Source organism: Molothrus aeneus, chromosome 1, assembly GCF_037042795.1.
Source record: "Molothrus aeneus isolate 106 chromosome 1, BPBGC_Maene_1.0, whole genome shotgun sequence".
NCBI classification, from domain to species: domain Eukaryota; kingdom Metazoa; phylum Chordata; class Aves; order Passeriformes; family Icteridae; genus Molothrus; species Molothrus aeneus.
In genome coordinates, this window is record NC_089646.1 from 16,415,790 (window position 1) to 16,441,360 (window position 25,571).

General features: G+C 39.2%; 1 protein-coding gene across 1 annotated transcript in view; it reads left to right on the forward strand.

Moving 5' to 3' along the window:
* Positions 1-9,716, forward strand: part of MPP7 (MAGUK p55 scaffold protein 7) — a 148,360-nt gene extending 138,644 nt beyond the window's left edge. Inside the window, exons 14-18 of the mRNA XM_066551956.1 lie at positions 416-496; positions 2,316-2,409; positions 3,480-3,588; positions 5,011-5,154; positions 6,536-9,716. Of these exons, the coding sequence (XP_066408053.1) occupies positions 416-496; positions 2,316-2,409; positions 3,480-3,588; positions 5,011-5,154; positions 6,536-6,715 (608 nt within the window). The 3' untranslated portion in view covers positions 6,716-9,716. The remainder of the gene's footprint in view (positions 1-415; positions 497-2,315; positions 2,410-3,479; positions 3,589-5,010; positions 5,155-6,535) is intronic.
* The last annotated feature ends 15,855 nt before the right edge of the window (positions 9,717-25,571 follow it).

Genomic DNA, 25,571 nt, shown 5'->3' on the forward strand with positions numbered 1-25,571 from the left:
CTGGGGTCCTCTAGTCTGCAAGTTGGGGATATTCTGGCAAAATAAACAGCCAGAACCAGTTTTTGTTCTGGAAAGCTGGAGTTGGCATGCTGGGGTTTGTAGTAGGGCTGAGATGGAGGTGGGTGCACGCTGAGGGTAGTTGCTGCAGAAAAGAAAGTCAGCTTTGCTGGCAACTTATTTCCATGGTATTTCCTCAGTAATAAAGTCAGAACAGAGTAACTGCCAACTGCATCCCCTGAAATTTGTCAGCTCTGTATATACTAGGAGAGGCTGCAACCATGGGCGTTTCCAAATCACTGACTAAAAGGCAGTAATGTCACAGCTATAGGCTATGTAGTCTTACCTTGGAGCATACTTGCACCTGAAGAGACAAGAGACAACTGGCTTGGGAAAAAGGACAATTTTTTTCTTTCAGGTCCTGTAGGGGTTGGACTGAATGAACTTAAACGGAAATTGCTAATCAGTGACACCCAGCACTACGGGGTAACAGTGCCACGTAAGTAAAAATGTACTCCTATTCTCTAATGATATACTTGCATTATTAGCCTTTATTATTGTATTACCTTTAAGGTACTTTCAAGTTTGGGTCTCTAAATGCATGCTTGGCATCCAAATTGCTTTTCTTATTTTTAAAAGTGCTGCTGCAGTTCTGCATTAAATAGCATTGATTTAACTGATAGAGCTTTTTGGCTCAGAGGCATTGCAGTACACTTTCAGTACAAGTTCAGCATGATTGATGTCAGTGAGGTTTAGTAAATGAAACTCAGCTGAAGAACACCCCGGATTTGGCTGTAAAGCACTCAAATGTACTCTGTTACCAATGCTTGCATTCAGCAAACTGGCTTTTATCTCTTAGGCTGAAAAATGAAGATGGATTATAAACAATTTAATCTAATGAATAAATTAATTAAATCCCTTTTATTAGCTTTAGAAGAGATCATCTGGGGATGTTTTTTCCTCTTTTCTGTCTCTGACCAAGTAGTGTGATTTTTATAAAATTGAGTAACATTGTGCTTTATCAACTTCTACAATTCTTTACTGCGTTTTCTTTAATATGAAGAACTCAACAGTTTTAGACTTTGATTTCTTGGTTTGCTTTCTACTTGTACCTTCTATAGGGATCCTTCACAAATATGGCTCCAACATTCTGAATTTGGGAGATTCTCTCTCAGGTTTTTTGCAACTGCAGATATTCTGTGAAGTGTGTATGTATGAATGAATTTGCTAAGTAGAAAAATTAATGCATTTAGTTTGGCAAGTAATTTCTTTTGCATATATTTGCTTCAACTGGGTATTGAAAGCAACAATAACAAAAAAATCTAGATGTTCCCAAAATATTTAATACATTGCAGTATATGCAATCATTTGCCCAAAAATATTTCTCTAAAAGTTGACAGTATTCATCAAGCTGCCTTCTCTCCTTTCTCTTCCAAATTTATGGTTATAAGTTAAAACAAACATGTAAAGGAATCCCTCTCCCTGAAATTCAGTAAGTCAGGACTTGGAGGGAGAGCGGGGTTCCTGTCTTGGAAATGTTCCTCATTGTGTCAGCCTAAGAAGAGGAGTGATAGATCAAATGGCATTTAAGTCTCTGTTGCTGCAAGCAGGTTTTGTATGTCCATATGTGGTGAAGAATGCATGATGCTGTAGTATTCAACTTGTTCAAAACAGGATTTTTTAATGGGTTCATTAATCATAAATGAGAACCCCTCAAATATTATAAGCAAAACCCTTATACCTGCTTGGGGGAGAGTAAGAAGTGCAAATAATACAAGGATACTGAAAGAAAATGGAATTCTATTTTGATCACGGGATAAAGAAAAGCACTAAAACATAAAGTTCACACCCTATTTTTTTATTACCATGCTTCACATGCCATAGCTACAAGAGTTGTTAATGAACATAACATTTTATAAATCAGGATGGTGTGCTTTGTTTCCCTTTATGGTCTCATATGCTAATAAGTTTAACAAGAGGCAAGGCTGGGGTAATTGTTATAGACTGCTGTTCCTTTTATTATTCAGCTATCCTCATTTTATTGCATTTTTCCACTAGTTAATAAAAAATGATAATCTGACACTTGTCCAATAGTTTTTTTTCCTGATTTTCCTGCATGCATTTAAAACTCAATTCTGTCATGTGCTTGTGTGCTGCCTACCAGATCCAGAGCAGCCTTATGTGCTTCAGAAGTGAGGGAAGTGCTATACTTAGTATTGCACAAAGAGTCTGTGCTTTTCAGCTTTTCCTGAACTGGTTTGCATTATATTGTTTTGTGCATATTTTCCCTTTTTTTTTTTTTTATGATGAAACTGCAGACACTACCCGTCCAAGGAGAAGCCAAGAAAGTGATGGTGTCGAATACATTTTCATTTCCAAGCACTTGTTTGAGACAGATGTACAGAATAACAAGTATGTTGAAGAGATTTTTAACTAGAACTGCAGTTAAAACAATGGTTTATTATAAAATGGGACTGGTTGTTATTTTAGATAATAAGTCAAAGTGAATATAAGTTGCAGTGATTTGAAGATGTGTTAAATTACATGTTGTTATATAAGTAGTTGGGGAAAAATATGGAGTATGTGCAAACACAAGAGTTTCTAAGCTTACAAGTAGTTTCAGTACCTCAGTTCCTCAAGGAGACACTGAAATTATAGGTGCTTGGGATGGGGGAGCTTTCTTTTAATAGAGCATCTTGTGTCATAGCACTAAAGCACTGCAGCTCTAGAGAAGGGGGCTGTGGAAGTGCTGCAGACGTGCCTGAGTCAATGTTTGCATAGTTCTGCTCTCTTTCAGGCCAGGCACTTCCTCTGCTTTTGAATTTAGAGATCTACAGTGAAGCCCCTGCCTGTACACCCTCCAGAAAGTAAACTAAAATGAAGAGACAATGGTAGCATCGTGCTCTCCAGCAGCCTGTAAAATTCTGTAGCTTGAAATTCTGCCCCAGTTTCAGAGGGCAAAAGTGTATTAGACACAAAGCTGTGGGTTTTATTGAAACTTCAAACTGTGCTTTGCTTTTCTGGCAAATAGTGCTTGTACTTTTATAGCAAATAACCAGCCGCCTTGGTTCCACCAGCACCGTCATCACTCCTCCTCTTCTGAGACAGAGAATTTGGATATTCTGTAGTGTGCAATGAAATTTCAGTAGTTTCTATTGTTTAGCTTATCCACTGTTTTATTGCATTGCATTAGTTCAGAAAAAGAGGTGATGGAAAACATTAGTGGGCTGTTGGACTACAGTGCTTTTTTCTCTTTAACTGTAATACAAGCAGGTGTTACTGATTTGAAAGCAGTAAAGTAGAAGATTTCTTAAAATTGACATGCTGAAGTACTTGACAGCATTTCCTTTATAAAACACGGTAGAACTCTCATGTAAAGTAAAATATTTTTGCTTCTGAATTAAATATTATAAACCATACTGGTAAGCTTTTTTTCTGGAGAAAATGGAAATGATCCCAGTTGTTTTTACCTTCTGCCACAGGTTTATCGAGTATGGCGAGTATAAGAACAACTACTATGGAACAAGTTTAGACTCTGTTCGATCAGTTCTAGCTAAAAACAAAGTTTGTTTGTTGGATGTGCAACCTCATGTAAGTAAGCATGTCTTCTGATCTCTTGTACTTCCCCATATTACATTTTGGAATTCTGGTAAAAAGTATTTCTCAAAAGGTATGCTTTATCCCTCATTGAATGATTGTTGAGTGGCTTTTCTTGCTACCTTTATCGAAACAAGGTTCTCTGAAAAGGGATAATGAAGGAATTGGGAGCCTGCAGCATAACACTAAAGATTTAATTACAGAATGCTCCTATATTTCCATTTATCTTTCTGTTAGTTTGGACAAGAGATTGTCTCTGAAACTTTAATTTCAGAATAGTTTTGAGTTATCACCAAGTCCAGCAACTCTATCTCACATGTTTCACTAGACTATTCACGCCAAGGGTTTCCATACAGGATGGACATGAGTCAAGGAATGCACTAAATGTGATGTTGGCTGGATAATTGCTAAGAATATTCCTCTCTAAACCATTTTTTCTTGCCTTGACCTTGTCTTTCAACCCCGCTGAACAGCTCCACTGGGGATTTTTTTGCTCCTAATAACCACAGTGCTTCTAGGAGCTGGACTAGTTTGTTTAAACCCAGCCGAAGCATCTTTTCTCCCAGGGTGGCCAGTGTATGGTTTCTGAGCCCTGGCAGCTTGTGCGCAGCTCCCGGGGCAGTTTCATTGCGGGGCTGTGCCCCTGGAGCAGGGCAGGGGCTGCCCTGGCAGAAGAGTAGCCAGGGAAGCCATAGCCCATGCCAGGGGAGGAGGGGAGCTGACCAGTCCATTGCCTGTCCCACACAGCCCTGGGCTCCTGCAAAGCACTAAATTCTCTTGGGGACCCAAGCTTGTGATCCATTCTGGGATCCCACTATGGGGTTTCCCTGTGGACTGTGACAATGTGGAGAGAATAGAAAGCTTCTGACCATCCACCCTGTGCCTCAGCTGAATCATAGACCTGCCTCTAAAACCACACATGGCTCACTTGGAAAAAGTGAACAGCAGGGAGTTGTGTGGTGGCACACAATACTGAAGAGAAAAATCATTGACCTTTTGTGAGCAAGTGTCACAGACACCTCTTTCTGCTGATGTTCATGGGCACAGAAAGGGTTGTTCTTGCTAAAATGGGTTGAACTTTTCTTCCTCGCCTGAATACCTGCTGTTCCCCTCCATCCTCTCACTGCCAGTGGCACCGGTGTGCATGACTCAAACTTTGCCAGACTTCATGGGTCTTACCAGCAGCCATGTGGAAATCAAGAGCAATGATCACCCTTGGAGAAAGAGTTTTCTTACCTTTCTGAAAATTCTCCCTAGATGAATCAATGCTGGTCAGCAAAGCAGGATAGCAGTAAATGAAAAATAACTGCCTAGAAATGTTTATGAGTTTAATATGGTCAATGGGGAGTTTCTTTTATTACAGTAAATTCCATTGTGCAAAATAAACTAATTAATTAAAATCTTTCCTCTTCCCAGACAGTGAAACACTTGCGGACATACGAGTTTAAACCATTTGTTATATTTATAAAACCTCCATCACTTGACCGTTTGAGAGAAACCAGAAAAAATGCCAAGATTATTTCAAGTAAAGATGATAAGGGAACTGCAAAACCCTTTACTGTAAGTGTAATTAGACATGGTAAACCAGGAGAACCTGTCAGGAGTTTTCTTGTAGCAGTTTACCTTGAAAATAAAGGTGATCTCTGGTTCTTATTGACAGCACTTGTCAGGGCTTACATGAGCATCTTGCTGTTTCTCAACCTCTCTCACATTGCACATTTACTGCGGTGTTTTCATTGTTTGATATGTTCATGAGTATTCACAGTTTCCATGCTCCTCTGACTTTATGTCAATAAAGAACCCCCACAGTGCAAGCATATCTTTATAAGAGAGAATGCTGTGGATTTCCTTTAAAAAATTTGTACCTGGGCTTACATGTTTCTATTCAAATATAAGAACTTTTGTTTCATCAACTGTATTAAGAGGTCTAAGTTTAGAGGGAAATGCAAATATAAAGAACCAATTGAAAAAGTAAATGATTCTTTAATAAAAAGCCCATATTTGTTGATAAGAGAAATAGAGGGTTTTTTAAATATTATACAAAACTGGAACATTGTAAGAAAGAAGAAAAGATATCTAAGCAAGGAACAAATGCTGGCTTTTGTGAATAGTCAGAAAAAAAATAACATTACCCAATATTAAGATACTTGTTTCTTTGTAATAAAATAAAATCACATTTTAATTAAATCTACAGCAAAGTTGATCATCATTACATTGTTTATCTGTACTTAGAGTGTGTATTATTTTTCCTCATTCAGGTGTTACTTAAGATTTTTTAGGTTTTGTTTCAAAATGAGTCACAGATATAGTCACAGACAGTATCTCTGCATTTGGAATAGTTTGGAAATTACATTCTGTAAGAAAATGTTGATTTGTGGTATATAAAAAGTAAGAGGAGTTTGTTCTTAAGAGGAACCTTCAGACCATTGTTTAGTTAGGACAGGTTTCACCTCCCAAAGTCATTTAAACAAATTACTATGATTTGTTCCCCCCCCAAACATGACACCCACTAAGCCAGATCGAACAAGGCATAGAATGATTACTCCTACCAAGCTCTTAAAAGGGCTGTGCTGTAAGTGCTAATAGCAAGCTGAGATTAACATAATGAAACTTTAAATGTATCATCAAAGTAAACAGCTAGAAACATTTTCCGCTGGTGCTGCTAAAAGGAAATGTCTCTGTAATTACCATGCAGTGACTAATTATGGCACTATAAAGGGAGAGATGAAAGAATTGCCTGTTGAGCTGAGTCAATTCATCAGAATACTCTCTGAGATCACTTGTAATGGTAATCTCTATTTTTTTTTTAATTAGAGGTACAGTTTCCATCTCCTGATGAGATAAGAAATAAGCAATTAGACCATGTTTAATACAGAAAGTGTTTATGCAAGGTTGTTATGGACTGGCTGTGCACTGATCTTTATTGCACTGCTCTTACTAGGAAGAAGATTTTCATGAAATGATTAAATCTGCCCATGTGATGGAGAGCCAGTATGGCCACCTTTTTGACAAGGTGATAGTCAACGATGACCTCGCTACAGCTTACAGTGAGCTTAAAACAACTTTTGACAGGTTGGAGACCGAGACCTTCTGGGTTCCTGTCAGCTGGCTACACTCATAGCAACGTTTTAGGCAGACAAAACCTCTGCTGTTGTATCAGCATCTAAACCTTGGGCATGGTTAAGCTTTTACTTGATGGCTACTTTCTTGGGACGAGGGATTTCAGCTCTTCTGAGCAGCAGGTATACTCTTCATGCACTTGGAACTGGTCTTGATTTCCTGTGTCTTCAATTCTGCTGCCCACGGTTTGGGGCAGAACAGTCAGATTAAACCAGAGATTTACTGTGCTCCATAAAGTGAGCTAATACTAGTGTAGCAGAACTGCCAAACACCTCTTTATCATCATCTGTGTGTTTCCAAGATGAGTGTTTTTAACACAGAGTTTGCAGAAGATACAAATTGATGCTGGAGATAGCACTTCAGTGGTTTTAAGCATAACTGTTCCCATGCAAGAGCACATCAGCACTTGGAAGTTATTGCCCTTTCAGTGCTTGAGAGAACTGAAACAGGCAAAAGAGACCAACATTTTTATGAGGAAGACACCATAGTTTTAATTATGTATCAATGTGTTTTTACTTTTCTAGATGTGAACCTTGTCTTACATGTACAGACTGATTTAAATATTCTTTTGCAATTAACATAATCATGGAAAGAAAGATGTATTCAGTGGCTTAATAGTGAAACACTCAGCTGTGAGTATGCATGGATTAAAAATATTTTCAGGCATGCTCTGTGGCACAACAAAGAAAAGTCATGGGAATAATTATTTAAATAGGAAAAAATGTGGGTTAGTGTGTATATAACTTCAAAGTCTTTGGGATTAAACTTCTGTAAAATCAGTGGCAAAGTGATGTGAATAGCAACAAAGTAGAGAATATTTTTTCTCCCTTTAAATTGATTTAAAATATTTTTGGCACACTTTAGAACAATTTTCCCATCAGAAATTTTCAAACAATGAAGAAACCTTGGACATCTGAGAAGCAGTTGAAAGAGATTAATTCTTTTTATTGTTGAGTATGTACTGATACTTTTTAGTAGTGTAACATGTATTTTGTCTCCACTCAAAAATAAATTAATGCTGTAGAGTTCACTGTAAAAAACATCCTTGTCACTGGAAACAAGACAGTTGGAAACCCCATTTTAAGATTTGATGTGTCGGTGTTAAGCAAATGTATATTAGAGGAATGTATTTTTAATATAGATAATTTGGTATTTTTCTTTACTTACTACTGATATGCAGGAAATGAGTACAGATGTAAAGACCAAGTAACACCTGTGTGTTGTGTTGTGAATATGTCTTGTAAGTACAGAATGTCTATAGGAACTTGCTGACTTCACATCATCCCATCTGTGGCATTCAAACAGGAAACCATTATTTCATGTTAATCTGTAAAGAGAATGTAGCTCTCTTGTTTAAAGAAAAAAAGAATTTAGTGAAACTTTATATATTTATGAAAGGGTTGAAAAGGGATGTTAAGTTTTTAAATTTCTTGTCAATGTGATCATTTATTAAAGAGATTACTAGTCTGTAATTTGAAACAGTCTCTGTAAATGGAGCTCAACATTCCATGTAAATATTTTATTTCAGTTCATATGCTGATAAAGCCATGAGGTTTTGCAGTTTTATTCTAAATGTGTATTTAATGTGTGGGCCATTGCATTTGGCTTAGAGTCTTATAAAACAAATGAAATGCAAGAAACAACAGCCGAATCCCTGGGAGTCTGGAAAAGTTTATGCAAGAGTTACAGATGTACTGAGTCCCAGTATGGACACATGCTCTGCTTGAACAGCTCCACTGTAACTTCTGTCAAATTTCACCATTTTCCTGGTGGACTTAAACTTTTTTTGTAACATAAATAGGAATTTGTTGAGTAAATTAATTGCATAGAGATTATCTGAGTTGAGAAAACATTTTCTATTTTTTTTAAATCACTGAAAATCAAACTATTTTTCAGGGGATATGGAATTCAGCGGGTTAGTTTGCCTTTTTCTGTGAGATGCCAAGTGACTTCACCATATCTAGAAATGGAGAGGACCCCTGGCATCTCTCAGGATGTGGCCATTTCCAACAGGAGGGGCTTTAGTCCTCACTAAAACACTATTAGCACTGCTCCTAACTTGGGCTGTCTTGGAACATTGGGGTACAGTCAATGCTTGCATAAGGGACCTGCTTTTCTCTTTGTAAAGTAGATGCTAGAATAATCTGCAAACTCCCTGGTAGGGACAGTTCTGGCTGTCCTCAGGCTGTTTTTCCTGTCTTTTTGAAATTAATTTATTTCCCATTCCTGGGTCGGTGTGGTCTGGGAGGATCTTGAGCACAGCTCTGCTGTCCTGGGCAGCGTGGAGCTCCCAGAGCCACCGACCCTCTGATCCCAGCACATCCTGGCAGGAGGCTCCCACAGCCATGGCTGCCTGCCCCTCTCTGAGCCAGGAGCCAATTCCTGAATGGTAACACCTGCAGAAGAAAGGGAATCTCAAAAACATAGAGCCAAGCGTTTAACAGAGTAAAACGTGCACAGTCTTCGACGAGTCAGAAACGTTTTTAATTACATTACTAAATTGCTCTTTAAAAATCAACATTATTGTATTATTTAGCTTCAAAAGCTAAAAATCAAAGCCCTCCATGAGGCAGGCAGAGATGACAGTAGGTCAAGGCAGCAAAAATATCTTAGTCAAGCAGTTTCAACAGGACAGGAGCCTGCTTATCATGATGGATCCTGAGCTGTGCTGAACTGTTCTGGGATACAAAGGGGAACAGGGGGGTGGATTGTTCCTTTGACTCCTAAGAATTTGGGAACGAAGACAACTAAACATGTTTCCAATATTCCACATATTCAAGTTGTGCTGTCTGGGTTTTTAGAGAAATGTATGTTTTGACAGTCAAGTCCAGATGTTTTTATTGTGTTCTAGCTGTTTGCTGTAGTCAAACAAAGGGTAGTATTTTTTAATATTGTACCAAACTCTATACTTGAATTCACCTTCAGGTCCTTGGTTGATGTCTTACCTGAAATCTGATCTTACCTTCTTATGCAAAACAATAAATTATTGATACACCACTGAAGGTGGTTTTTTTTTTTCTTCATTGAAAATTGCTCCATAACTTATCATAGACTCATAGAATGGTTTGTGTGGGAAGGAACCTCAAAGATCATCTTGTTCCAACACCCCTGGCATTGTAAGGAACACTTTGACTAGACCAGGTTACTCTGAGCCCCATCCAACCTGACCTTGAACATTGCTGGGGATGGGGCATGCACAATGTCTCTGGACAACCTGTTTCAGTGTCTTACCTTCCTCACAGTAACAAATTTCTTCCTAACACCTAATCTAAACCCACCATCCTTCAGTTTAAGGCCATTCCCCCTTGTTCTGTTGCTACATTGACTTGTAACAAGTCCCTCTTCAGCTCTCTTGTAGCTCCTTTAGGTACTGGAAGGTGCTGTAAGGTCTCCTCAGAGCTTTCTCTTCTCCAGGATGAACAAAATGACTTTAAAAGGTAAAATGCCTAAATAGTAAGATATTTAATGGGACTCTGTTAACTTTAGTGCTCCAATTATCTTAAATGGAAAAACAAAGCACCCCAGAACAAGGATAACAACTCTTAGTGATTCATTTCCATTGCCAAACTCTTCTTCAGAATTGATGTTTACCCTTTCCCATAGCCCACCTCATAATAAACCATTTTCTTTCTGAGGGGAAAAGCTTACATCAGTGGGTCAAATTGAAATATCAGCTTGTCTGGGCTTGCAAAGTCTCAGAGTGTTATCCAAGTTGTTGACTCGGAGTGTTTCACCAGACACATAAGCTTTTAGGCCATGCACAAGTCCCATGGGAAGTTGTGCTCATTTGTAGGACTCAAAGAAACTAATGCTTGAACTCAGTTACTTTTTGCATTGTGTTATACCTTTTCCAGGAAAAAAAATAAAGTAGCCTAACACATACTAGGATTAGAGAGAAGGCTTTTAAGCACCTTCTGTTTTGTTTCAGTGCACTATTCTGCATTTCCCACATGTACTTCTGTTCAGGTTTCTACTGCGTGTGGAGAATTTTTTCTTCAGTAAAGCTCATATTTAGCTTTTGTGAGATTGTTTCAAAGGATGAACAGTTTCTTCAGAGATTTGAAGTCAAACTTGATCTAGTCTATTTTTGCTACTGCACTCTCTATAGTCATTTCCCCACAGGATTAAGAGTTTTCTGTGTATCGATGCTTAAAGTCATTTGTACTTGAAATTTGCCCTAGATCCTTCTGCTCTCAGAATCATTACGTATTTATCATAAATTACCATGATTAATGTATGATACCAAGCATTCAAGAGAAAAATGTCTGAACACAAAATTAAAGAGAGACTGTAGGTGTATTTGTTGTCTAAGAATTCTAGTGCTAGATAACAGTTAAAGGTTTCAGCAGAAAAACACACAAAAACATTTGGAAACAGTTAAAATCTGGTCTTAAATTTTGTCTTATGTTAAATGGAAGTACAAATGAGAGAATTTGGAGTTCTAGACAGCTGGAGACTTTTCCCCTCTTGATATCTGTGTCTGAAATACAAGTTGGATATTTGGAAGACTCTATAGAATGATTTTACTTCTCTATAGTAAAATAGTATGGAATTTTCTGTAGATGAAAACCAACATTTGAACAAAGAGGGTAAATCTGTGTGATTATTGAGACTTTGTTTTGCTTCTGTTTCAGTTGTACACTTACATCTGTTTAAACCAATTTTTGAGGACTCAGTGGCAGAAGCTATGAGCTACACATTTCAATATGTGAAGAAAAATATCCTCAGAATTTCCAAAAGGGTTCAAATGGCTCAAATAGTATCTGAAAACTTATTGATAAGAAATAGAGAAAATTAGGTCACAATTTCTTTTGTAATTAGATTTTTTTTTCAGTAGTTATATTAATATTCAGAACTTGAATATGCTAAAAAAAACCCAGAAGGCATCCAATAATTTTAAAATGAAATTTAGATTTGTGTTTTAACCAAGATATTACAAACTTTCTGTAGGATTATACACAGGCTCATAAAAATTTTGGGTATGTGTTTTAAAGGGAGGGTATGTGGGTATGGCAGAGATGAACCAAGAATGTTACAAATGCAAGTACTGCCCTGAAAATGCATCTTAGGTTTCATAAACCACTGAACAGGAGGTCAGAGACCTGGCTGCAAATGTGCTGCGGTTTCTGTTCCCTCCTTGGTAAATACAAATAAGCACCAGTAAATCTTCATTGGTAAACAAAGCTAAAATTGTCCAAATTATGGAGCTGAAATGTAGTATTCAGAAGGAGGAGTACTCCAGGTCCTGGTGGTGTTGGCCAAAATGCTGCTTTACTTTCTTCTAACTTCATTAACTTTTGCAACAAGAGTACAGCAATCACAGCTTTAACTCAAAATTACCAAACTGTGTTTAGTCATTGGCAATTTCATTCTTTGATTTCCTCTTCACCCTTGTACAGTTGCAGTTTAGTAATCCAGTTATATAAGGAGGAGAAAAGGGACAATTAACTCATCTTGAAAAACAGACATAAAAAATCTGATACAAGGACGTTTATTACCTCCTTCCCAATGGACACAGGGGTGGTGTGTTCCTGAGGCAGAAGTGAAGAGCTAGTGTTTTTTTCCAGATGGAGAGCACCTGAGCAGTGTTTTGTCCCATGAAAATAGAACTGCTCTGAGAGGTTCCTTTGGCCTGTTTGATGCATGAGAGCAGCGTGTGGTAAAAAAGACCAGGAGCAGTTGTAAATTTTATGCATCCAGTGTTGGCTTCAGGGGTTCTTGTTTAAGGCAATGGCCATTGGCATCAGTCCTGCTTGTTTTCTCTGTCACCTGTGGACATTTCCTGGTGTGTCCTCTCCCTTTTCTAGACTTCCATTACTGGCTTGTTTTTAAGCAACTGCAGTTCCCTAAGGTTGGTCTAAACCTCAGGCAGTGGGAGTGGTCATGTTTGGCGATCAAGGCTGACATTCATGGTGGGGCAGTTGCCCAGACCTGAGCATGGGTTGAGACCACTTCACAGAGCTTTGCATGCCCTGGATGGTTTATACTTCCCACTAAATGTACTTTGATGCAGCATCTGGAGCCCTACTCCTGAAACCAGGCTGGCCTGTGTTAGTCACCAAATGAACATGGAGCAAAGACATAGTCCCAGACTCAAAGGAGCTCACTAAAAGAAGTGGGAGAGATGGCAGAGCAGTGGGAAGGAGAAGCACTGGGCACAGCTCTTCCTACCAGCTGGCACAGAGGTAGTGCTGGCCTAAGGGGGCTGTCAGATCTAGGATTCAGCATCTCACAGGAGGATCAGGTGGTTGGAGCTCCCTGGCAGGGCTTCACCCATGCTGGGCATTGCCCAGGCACAGCTGACGGCTCACAAAAGCCTGACTCTGGCAGCCGAGAGCCAGCTTGACTGCAGGAGGGAATCAGCTGTGTTATGAGCTGTGCTCTGCCTCCTTCCTGCAGAGCCAGAGCAGCAGGGCTGCTCTTGGCCCATTTCCCTGCCTGGTGCCAGTGGAGGCAGGAATGCTCCAATTCCTGTGTGCAGTCCTGGCCACTACTGACTGTAAGGCACCAAAGGAGTTTTCTTGTTTGGTTGTGGTTTTTTCATTGTTGTTGAAAACTGGCTTGAAAGCTTTGTTATTATTGGTGTTATCTGGACAGTATGAAAGAGCAGCCTCTCTTATAGGCCCTGCTAGGTTATTATTCCAGATGTTTTTCTTTACACAGCTGTTAAGCAGGAAGTAGAACCAAAACCAAAGATTGATTTGAACCATTGTTTTGTCAAAAACCAGAACTGAACCTGAATTATTGTCTTCTCTTGACTTCATTGAATTCAGATCATCATTGGCCACAGCTGGATTCAACCCCAGCTCAAACCACACTGAAAAAAGCACAGAGCCTGACCACACTTTTGAGTAGGTGAGATTTTGAAGGCCAAGAGCCTGCATCTTGTCATGAATGCAGCTGATGTTACCTTCAAGCCAACAGCAGCTTTTACTGAGTGCACATGTGTGCACGTGTACATATTGTTATGTATTTATCAAGTGCTTTAGTGTACACCAGTTTATTTTAATGAAAAACACAGGTTTATATTGCATAATTGGAAGATTAAGGGCAGGCTGAAGAAAGAAGTCTACTTATAGAATACCAAAGTTTTAGCAAATAGATGTATAGTTTTACTCCAGCAGGACTCACACATCTCAGGAAACTCAGAATTTTACATTTCGTATATATTGGTTTGCCCCTATTTTCTGAAAATAGGGGCAAAAAATTGAATGCAGACTACAAACTTGTTCACTACAAACCTAGTTAAACATGAAATCTTGTGGGATTAGCTTAATTGTTCCTTAAATAAAAAAGCTACTTTGTACACAGACTACAATTTTATGCTTGCCAGATAAAGAAACGTGAACCTGTCCAGAGACACAGGAATTTGTCTGTGTAGGAGTATCACTGGGCCAACTGTCTTGCCTTTTGTGCGATATTGTGGTGTAAAACATCACTCCACTGGTTTCATTTTACAGAAAATAGTCTCTGTGGTGGTACCCTGTGGGAACTGAAGGATCAAATTCTATTTTCCCTTCAAAAATCCAACTCCGTTCATGCCCCGCTCCTGACACCGCACGCCCCGTGAGCGTCAGCCAGCGCGTGGGCTCGGGGGAGGCTGCGGCGCGGCAGGGGAGATGGAGGGAAGCTGTTCCAAGCAAAGCAGGAGGTGCCATTCTTTGCCACAGGAGAGGCTGCCATAGGTAACACCACAGTGTTTGAAATGAGGGGTGGTATCCCTGGTAAGATTACACAATAACTAAGTAAATGAGGAAAATATTTTATTATTAAATTTTTAATTTTCAGAGGATTATGTGACACTTCTGATTAACAGACATTGTTACTCTGACTGCAAAGTCTTCTGTTTTTCTTTGGCTTCCCTACTGCCTCCTTGAAAGCAAGGGCTGCTGTAATTAAAGACTTTATTTGTTATATAAATGTAACCATAAAACATGTGGAGTTCCTATCTTCCAGAGCTACCAGACCAAGCAAATAAAGACAAAATTTCTGCAAGTGTTCTCAAGTGACCTATTCTGTTTAATCTCGTTTCCTTTCTTCCTAACCAGTCTTCTCAAAAACCTCTCCATGTCAGGGGCCAATAGTTTAACAAAGGCAATGTGAAGCAGAAAGGAGAGGCTGGCCAGGAACCGCTGGAAGGGATAAGCTGGGACACTGCTGGACTCTGAACACCGGCAAGTCTCCAAGTCTGCACAAAAATGAGCAACCTATGGGTGAAAACAGCATGGGAAGGTGATTTGAGCAACAGGGTGTCATTCACTCCCTCTTCACTACAAGAAGGAGCCATCTCCACCCCTGGGCCTCACTTCCCTGCATTTAGCAGGGAGCTGTTGCATTATCCCTGTGTCAGGTAACAGATTCCAGCGTGTAGTCCTTGACCACCTCATGGCAGACTCTGCATGTGCTTCCCCTTCACAGTGTCACTGGATGTAGCTCTTGAATTTGTGGTCTCCAGAAATCATCTTCTGAAAATGGTATTAAAAGCTGCCTACACTTGAGAGTCTGCTGGAGTTCAGCAAGTGCCAAGACAGGTGTGGGTGCAGTGTCTGTGTATTGCTGACAAGGTGGTTGCACTTTTAATCCTGAACCTCCTTCACGTTTACCTACTTTGTACCAGAGGGGTGGTGGTGGCTGGTGTTAACTCTTCTGCCACTTGCAGAATGTGGTGCATTTATACATTTGGTGTTTGTTTTGTCCATTTCAATCACATTTAAGTACCCCCAGTGAGACACTCACGCTCAGATTTTCTGCAGGAACTCCTGGGTCACTCGCAGTACAATTTGTCTGTCACAAAGTGTAAGTGGAAGACACAAGAGGCCAGATTCCAAATCTGAGTGAGCTCTGCAGGGAGCCAGTGCTACTGCTCTGCTCCCCTCTCAGCTCCACTTACAGCAGTGGTAACTTGGCTTGGGCTCATGAGCGTCATGTAAAATCCTTATGGGTCCTCACGGTTCCAGTGCTCAGGATTGATGATTCTTTCTTCTCTTTTAGCATCTTGTGAATAACTTAGAATTTTTCATGCTAATGCAACTCCCTCTCTTCCTGGTAAATTGCCTCATTTTGTGCTATTGGAAAGTGCTTAGTCTGGATTGCTTCACTGTGAGTACCTAATGGCTGCTGCTGCTTTCTCTATCATGTGCTTGGGACAAGGGTGAAATATCAGCAGAGAGCTGACACCACTTCAATCCCTAAAGGAGTGATAGTAGGAGCTCCTCCTGTAGTTAGCCTCAAATGACTTTCATCTGTACCACTTGAGCACACAGGGTTGTTCCTGCAGTTTAACAGCATGGCACAGATGAGATGGCAGTGCTAGTGAAGTTAGAAAAGTTTCATTTTTAACAGTATCAGAGTTTTACCTCTTGTCCTTCCATGCCTGGGAAATCAGGAATGCCTTTGCTCTCAAGACCTTGTAATCTAATGCCAGGTCTTGCTGACTTTTACAGTTGAACCTTAGTGCCTCATTTCATGTGTGGTCCCTTTGACTTGTGTAACACTCCTCACAATGGGGTTGGCAGCTCTTACCCTGGAATCAAGCTGATTACTTCTCTGGGCTCAGGGTCTGGCTTTGAGATAAGAGGCAATCAGGAATAATGATAAATATTTCAGCAAGTAATCAAATGTGTGAGAGCTGTCTGGTTATTATCTTTGGATTAGTATCTGAGATTAGTATCTGGGAGCAAACTTCAATACAAATGCATCAGAGCGCCATCCAATGTGGTCGTAAATACGTGTGGCTGATAAATCTATTGACTTTTTGTCTAAATTATTTAATGGAAATTGTGGGACTGCATTAGATGGCCCTGCCCTTTGCTGCTCAGCTGTCCTTTTAGCGTTTCATTTCTTTTACACCTACAGTGTGGTCATGATAAATCTTCTACATGTTTTTAAGTCATTACCCAAGTGCTCTCAAAATGGAGGCAGCAAGTCATTGCTGTTACTTAAGGCAATTATTACTGAAATCTACAAAAGAGTGTTTTGGAATAATTAACCTTAGTTAACCTTCAGCCTTGAAAGATTTTCTAGTGTTGCTCAGCAGCCTGTAAGCTGCCAGTTGTACGTTTGTACATTCAGAGCTGTCGCAAGTTCACAAACCCTGTGGAGTGAGCTCTGTCTGCTTTACTGATTTCAGCTCACACAAAGGCACAGCACTGTACAGCTCAACTTGTAAATGGCGTATCTTGGGGGCTTTTGTTATTATATTTCTGTTTCATACTTTCCAAACTCTACTTTATTGTATCTTGCAGTTAAAAAACCACCTGGATATTCCTTTTCAATTTCTTTTTTTTTTTTTGGACTATCTCTAAGCCCTTAGCCTTGCATGTTTTTGTAATGTGTAAGACAGACTCAGAGGCTTCAGAAGACTTGTGCAGCTGGTAGCTTTTTGATGATTTCATTTCACAACTCTTTGGAAATAAATGTGGGTACTAGTGAGAACGAGTAAAATGTCAGTTGTACAAAATATAAGTGACCTGTTCTAGAAAAATACAAACACTTCTGTCAGTTGAATTATACCTGTGCATCGTTCTACTTTAGCAGAGTGTAAAAAATAAAGTCCAATGGATGTTTGGTAAGGACACAAATGTTTTGATCCAAGGAAACATCCTAAATCCTTTATACTAGAACTTTTAGTGAATGTTTTAAAGACTAAAATGGGGATGGGGATATGTCCAGGTTTCCTTTGAACCTTGTGAGATGACTAAAGTGAATGGTATAAAGCTGAAATTACAGTACTGACATACATAGAGATAAATGCATGGGATGGGGATTTACAAAAGAGGAACAGCAAGTTCACAGGAATGGCAAGACTGCCATGTATGGGAAATAGGGGAAATGAGCATTTACAATTTTCTCCAAGTGGGAAAACTGGTTGTGTGGTATCTCTTTAAATATCTATTTTCACAGAAAGTAAAGTCTTATTTATTTATCTCAAGTAAAATATTCATTGCTCTGCTGGAAGAAAAAGGAGAGCCATGATGAGTTGAAAGAGTAAAGCCAGTTACAATCAGCATCTAAGGTCTTCATGAAGCAGTGAAATACTGAGTGCTAGAAGGGGATAATCAGTTTTATACATTTTCAAATTAATACAAAATGCTACTCTCCCACTTTCGCTGTACAGCCTGGGTTTTAGAATGTCAAGAAAGCATTTGACATTTACAAGAGACTGCAGGCACTAATACAAATCATTTTTATCCATTTATGCATTTTAACCACCACGCTGAGTGAATTGTTGGCTCTGCGCAATTAGTCTCTATGCTTCTTGACAATATAACCACAGATTTTCACAAATTCTATTAATAATGCAAGGTGGAAGCTCTGTTCTCCAAGTCTGCTATTTTGCTTCTAGAAAAACATTTAATTTCTTACAAACCTGATATAAATAGGCCAGCTGACAAGTATCCCAAAAGAACAGAATATGCTTGGAATAGCGAGATTCGAACTGACATATTTTTGGCAAAAAAAAAAGTTATACAAGCTGTATTTGTCTGAAAATTTAAAAATAGGAGCCTTTGTCATAATGTCAGGAGAGGCCAGGTTGAGTCATGATTGATGTCACTTGCAAGAATACTTTAAGCTTAGAAAATGACATCAGAATCATCAGAAATTGGTAAGATTTAGAGCGGTTCCTGAGGCCAGGGTGCTGGGGATTCAGGAAGATACTTTGTGGATGATACACAGCCAGACATCATCTGAACAGAAACCAGGAGTTACGGTACTTTCAGATTACATTTCTGAATGATGAGTATAATTTGTTTTAATGACATTCATTTTAAGTTAAATGCATGTTTTGGGTTTTTTAGGTTTGATGCAACCCCCCATTTCAGGCTGGCAGAGCAGTCTGTCACTGCTTGACCTCTCCCCTTATTCACTTACATGACAAGTTTCCAAGAGCAGTCAGGAGTGCTTTCCTTATTACCACAAGTCTGCAAATACAGCAGGATCTCTTTCCATTTACTCTTCTCCAGTTTTAGTGCTCAATTCCTGCTGACTTTACTACTGAGCATTTATAAGTCAGACTGTAACAGCACATATGTATGTTAGAAGTATTTCTTTTAGCTCCCAGGCTAAAACTAAATTTTGTCTGTCTGTCTGCTACTGCTGGTGTTAAAATGGAAGTAACAAAACAGAAAAGGCGCTTGGATTTGGCTTTATTAAAGATAACCAATAAATTATGCGGAGCCCAGGTCACGGAGAGGCTGAGCAGAGCCTCTGCTGTGCGGAGTAGCGAACCTCTCAGGAAAAGCTTCTTGCATTTCTCCTTTGATTTGCCACATACAGCAAGTCTTTGCTCCTTAAAGTAATTTTAGTGTGAAAATCAGTGTATTTAAGCTAAGTACACAATGCTACTTCTGATCTGGTTCGGTCTGTTTTGCTTTGGAATAGCTTTTAAACATGAAGAGAAACTGCAATTCACATTTCTAAGCAGACTTGTGCTTGCATTTAGCGGCAGCATGTTTTGTTCCTAAAAATGATAGATATTAGTGAAAAACAGAGTTTTACAGTTGCTTGGCTGCATGCCTTTCACAATATGCATAATCAGTTTTCATAACTAAAATGAGTTTGTTCCAGGAAAATCAGAAGTTCATCCTGCAAGCAGCTCTGTAGGTGAAGCGTGCGTGTGTGTGTCAGCTAAGAGCCGCCGTTATCTGCCCTTTCGATTTGCACGTTGTGCTCGTTCCTCTCCTGTTTGAAGAGCCAAGTGGTGGTGGATGAATTATTCCTGGTATTCCTGACTTTTACTTCAAGCCAATAAACACCTGTGTGCGACCAGTCTGCCAGAGCCATTCCATGAAACATCTGGGCATGCTCCAGCCCTGGGGCTACTGGAGTTCAAAACAGTTTTCCCTGATCCTGTCGCTCACTGCAGCTGCAGCCGGGCCTGATTACATGCAGGAATTGGATCGGGAATCCCATCTCTCCCATGCACCCAACTCTCCTGGTGGCATAAGAGGCAGAAAAAAGGACAAGGGCTCTGGTGGATTATGCTGGTGGTGGGGCAGAGGGAACTGTGTGAGATCCCTTTGGGCAGAGGGAGTTTTGCGTGGCCTCCTGTGTTGTGTAGCGCGCAGAAAGGACCCTGCTGGAGGACGAATCACGGCACAGTAACAGTGAATGTGCTCTGTACAACCTGTACTCTTGCAGCTGTTGGAAGGACACAGTTAATGAAGCAGACAACTGCAGAGAAGAGAACATGTTTTCATGATTAAGGCATGAGTGCAGCTCTGGGGAACCAAGTCATACCCTGCCTTTGCCATAGATTTCCTGTGTGATACGAGTCCCTTTGCACAGTGGTTGTTAATTCTGTTTTTCGTGGTGCTTGGTATGGAGGAGTGTAATTTGTAGAAGTGCCACTGCAAACTGTAGGCAGTGGGAGCTGTGCTGAACACTGAGAAAGCAGGCAGCCTACATCCCAACGAGGCAGGCAAGGAAAGTGGAGGCAGGGATTACAAAGATAAATCTTCGTGACTTCAATTTCTGTGTTGAAGAACAGCTTGAAGGGGTTTGTCCTTCTTAAACTTGTCCTTTCCTGTACTAAAAATAAGAGCATATTTCTAGTTAAATACAGGTGCAGTACTTGTGAGCAATTGCTGAGTTTCAGATACATCTGCTAAGCTGAGAAGTAGTAAAGTTACTGTTTAGCACTTGCCTATCCTATCTTTCTTTATCTTTTTAAATGGAAATGTTATTGCATCACTGAGCAGTTACTGAAGAAGTCCCTATTAAAGCAATATTGTGAATACTTGTATGCTTTTACTGGCTATATGCAAAGTTAGAGATTCAGTTCTCTATGGGTTCTCCCATAGTCTTAAGGTGCAAAAAAAAGCTTAACAGTACAGCTAAAAGGAATAAAAAGACTACACTGTTCTGTTGGTAAAAGTTGAAAAGGACAATAGGACACTTTATGGGAAGATACTTCTTGAAATGAAGAGTTACTCTTCTGCTTAGACACAAAATAAAGCATGATAGTTTGTATTGTGGATCTTATGCATCATTACATTTTCATTACACGAAAAAATGAATTTTGTATGGAAGCTATCCTTCTATCAAGATAGGCAAAGGCATATGTGAAGTGGAACAATGAGAACAAGAAAGCATATAACTTTACAGATTTCTGTAGTATAGTTTTGTCAGCTTGAATATTCTCATTCATTGAGAATAATGCTGTAATTCAGTGCCAAGGACAAGTACAATTTGCTCTTTAGGAGTGCTATTCATTTTGCATATTCACCATATTTTATTGGAAAATTCTTCAATTCCCCCATTCGTTAATCACAGGATTTTAAGACAATACATTTGGGAGTGCCTGTTTTATGTAACTGGAAGAGGTATGCTCCATTCCACCAGAAGTGCTAGTTACATAGGTGACTAGAAAATTACAGGATTTTTTTTTTTTAACTTTAGTAATCAGAAACACTACATACTACAAACTACATCCTACTACTACTTCCATACTACAATGGAAATCCAGCTATTTTCTAAATTTTGTTTGTTTGAGATGTAACCTATATTTTTGTTGGAACACAGATTATACACTCAGGATGTACACGAGGCACCAAAAAATGGAATTCAGGCAATCCAAGTCAACAAAAGTGATTCAGAAAATCTCTGCTTTACTGACTGTAAAATCTGAATTCACTTGGCTCCATTGTTTTGCTCCTGTCACTGTGCTAAATCCAAAGCTTGGGTTTCTGTAAGTACATGGAACTCTCAATTTCTATCTTCAGCTTCTTTTAACTCCATTAAAAGACAAGTCTGGAGTTGGTTCCTTGAGGCAGTGCAGGTACCCTGAGCACACCTACCACTTACTGACACCACTGGCTGCTTCCAGGATGGATCTCACTCATGTCCTGGGCTCACAGGCGCTTGGCAATTGCCTGTGACCTTGTGGAGTTGTCCAGGAAAGTGGGGAGTTACAGAGGAGATGAGTTCCTGCACGCTTCAGAGTCCCTGCCTGACTGTGCAAAGCTTAGCCTGTTTGATAGAAGGAAATCCCCCTGGACAGGGACTGGGGCTCCATGAGGAGCCTTGGGAGAGTGCCTTAGAGCCCTGCAGCCACACAGGCACCCCCAGGCTCCAAAAAGAAGTGGAGGGGTTCAGAAACCCCTCCACACTCACCATTCTGTTTGCCAGACTAAAGAGCTGAGTACAGCATGTCTGTGTGTGCAGTGCAGCATGTTCACAGAATCTGAAAGCTGTAAAATGTTTTGATATGTATTTGAATATGGTCTGCTCTCAGTCTCAAACACAGCATATAGAATTATCACTAAAAGCAGACATTACCAGATCATCCTTTACACTTACCAGTGTAGCAGACAACATCAAGTATTTTTAATTACTGTATTCTACTTCTGCAGAGAATAAATAAAGCTGGCTTTAACTGTAAAGTTTCAATAAAGAGAGATTGCAAACAATTTACCTCCCTGAAGATTCTATTCAATCCTTCCCCATGTGGAGTATTTAATTCCAGTTTAGCTTACTTTAAACTGAATGGAATTTTTGTACCAAATTAGGACAACTAAGTCCTTCCACGCAGAAAACTACTGAGCTCACTGAATATTTTTCTGTCTTGGTGCCAAACCATACAGTAATCATACTGAGGACATGGATGGAAGAAAGGTTGCTCACAGTAATTCCATATAGGAATCACTATTGATTACAGCAAGGCTACTTTATGGGTAGTGGTAAATTATGAGGTTTCTCTTGTAAGTGAGAACATTGATTTACATGAGTAATGCAAAGGCTCACACGTAAACTGAACTCAAACTTTAACTGTCAGCCGTAACACATCTATTTATACCACAGATCTGTGCTTAGCTACTTATATTTAATTACAATCAGTTGTGGTGCCTCCATTTTCTGTGTTTACTCAGAGAATCACATTTCTGAGGTCAAATGGAATGACAGTTATACTGTAGTTATTTGAAAACATGCTTAGCTGTACATTCTGCCTGTATTTGAGGACTGAATTTCTGCAGAAGAGAGAGGATGAGTATGATTCATCAATCCTTCCTTACATGAATAAAATTTCACACACATCAGTTTTAGTCAGGGCACAGCTGTGCTGCACAACACGGTGCTGTGGAGAGATACCCTGAGCAGCTCAAAAGGAGCCAGCTCGGGTAACTGGAAGCAGTTAACCCACATTGCTTAATGCTGCACACTGTCTAATTTACCCTGGTTTTTAGCAAAGTAAATTAGCTTTGACAAAGCACTGCACAAATAGACTACCCTGCTCCCAGTCCATGAGCCAGCTTTGGCACCAATTTCTATGTTGGACTTACTGGGCAGTACAGCACAGCACAGCTTGTAGTAGATGCAGAAGACTGCTTGCATAAAAATGTGCAGATTCAGATCCTCAAATTTTATTCCGCACGTACTCATTTTAATGGGCATACAACATTTTTAATTCTTAAATGTCACTGCTTAAAATTCAGTGGTATTACTGAACCAGAACATCAAAAGACTACAATAAATGAATCACTAAAGAGCATCAGTTTACGCTTGCCATGGTCAAATATGCTCTAATTGTTTATTTTATTCATTTACTGACAGCAGTAGCAAACTGCTAATTGGTAGTAGATTTATTCAGACTCTTAAGCCTAATTTCTACTGACCTTTGGCATCCTTATTTCCAGCATGAAAGGCTTTACCAAAACCCTAAGAGATCACAAGCCTTTCCCACTGAAATCTCAGAAGAAAAATGTCATTAACAACTAAAGTATGTTTTAGAATGTCACAGGACCTACATTTTTTTTAAAGACTCTGGAAAAATGAAGTTTTATTGCCTGCTTTCTAACAGTACTGATTATAGACCAAATCTTTCATCCCATGAAATCAATGACAGAAATCCATCGATGACCATAGGTGCAGATACTAAAGTCTTGCCATATACAATTTTCCAGGGGGACAGAATCTCTTTTCATCTCTCAGAAATTATTTCAAACTTCTTAGTAAGACCATCTCTTGGCATCACAATCAGCAACCTTTTCAATACCACAGCAGTACATGATAACTTGATATTCCAGGAAAAAATGATCTTCAAACTATTCAATGTTATTCTTCCCAAATCTAAACACAGCACATATACATGCATTTTGAAGAAGTGGCCTGCTTCAGCCCCCAGATTTGACATTCAGAGTTGAAGGCTTGCTGAAAATCAACAGCTCTTGTAATAAGCTAAAATATTAATTTATGCATAAATTGGATAGAAAAGTAAGAGTTTTAAAAACTAGATAGTTTTAATCTCTATCTCTGCTTGAGCTAAAATATAAAAACCTAAGAGCTACATGCAACTCCTTCTACAATAAAATACCTAACTACCTAACTGTGGCAGAGCTCCAGATCCTCCAGAAGAGCCTTAATGATCCTAAATTTAAATTAAAATACTTGAATGCATACCATTATTACCAGAAAAAAGAAATGGAAAAAATCAGAAGAAAAATGTACCCATATGGAGGACTCTAATATCCATGGCACAGATCTTGAGAACAATACCAGAAAATTGGCTGAATTAACTGTATCAGAATGTACACTATGCAAGAAGACATGTATATGCAACACACATTTCTGCTTCTCTCAATAAAAATAATTTTGATAAAAAGGCAGCTTTCCTCCCCAGATTGAAGTTCTACTGTAAAAGGATTTGGAACGGAGCTATAATCACTGTTCTCATCCATGCAGGACTTCATTTTCATCCAAGTTGAGTGAAGATGTCATATTCATCAAACATATTCTGTGGACTTAGAATTGGTTTTTTATTTTGCTTTGTTTAATAGCTCACAGAGTGCAATCACTATGAAGCAGAAATTTAGATAAATACATTATTTTTCTACCAGGCACTGGATTAATGCTCAACCTTGCAACATCCAACTGTTGCTCCATATTAATTTTACAGCCAATTGCTGCTCAAACCCTGTAGCGATTTGGCTTTATTTTGATCTGCACTCCTCTCACAATTTCACATTTTCCCATATAATATTACTGTACCACCATAAATGATAGAAGCAGTCTCTTCAAAACCAGTGATTGCTCCAAGGTGCTTGAATTTCTGCCTTGAAATGACCTACAAAGAAGAGAAAACGCCCTGATGTCAGTCTTGGCTTTCTTTCTGATTATATAACGGGGAAAATGATACTTTGTTTTTTTTTTTTTTGCTTTTATTTTTATGTTAGTTTTGTAAAAACTATGCAGGGAATTATCCAGAATTGCTATTGGTGATTACCTAAGGAGTGAAATGAGGCTACCACAGTAATAACTAGGAGCTGAATAACTGGGAAGTATTTTAACCTTCTCTCTAACCATGTAGTGAAATTTTGTGTTCATATTTGCACCTCGTGTGAGCATCTGCTCCTTGAGAAACAGTCAAACTCTCTCTCCTGATTAATATCCCCACATTACAGTCCAAAATGCTTTCCACCAGTAACTCATTTTTTCTCTAGGAAAAGAAATTCAGAACCGGAGACTACTTATGACATTCTATTTCTAATTTTAAAACAATGTCCTTTTCACACTCCCACCACAAAACAAACAGCTCAATCCTTTTTTCCTTTTTCCCCTTGAAAAAGGAGGCAATTTATAGAAACTACTAAGAAAGCAAAAGGCATTTGAGCACGTCAGAAGCATTCACTTGCAAAGGTTTTATGTTTGAAAGCTAAAAACACTGTCCGCTGTGTACAAGACACGCTGTCTGCAATATTGCTTTTAATATCAAATTATTGTAAATGTCTAGCACCACAAGCTGAACCTAGAGCTAAAAAGTGTAGCTAGCAGTTTTTCTGCATACATTTAAAAATAATTCTCTATTTTTACTTGCCAGAAAGTTGAATTCCTTTCAAAATTACAAAGGTGCAAAGTGTTTC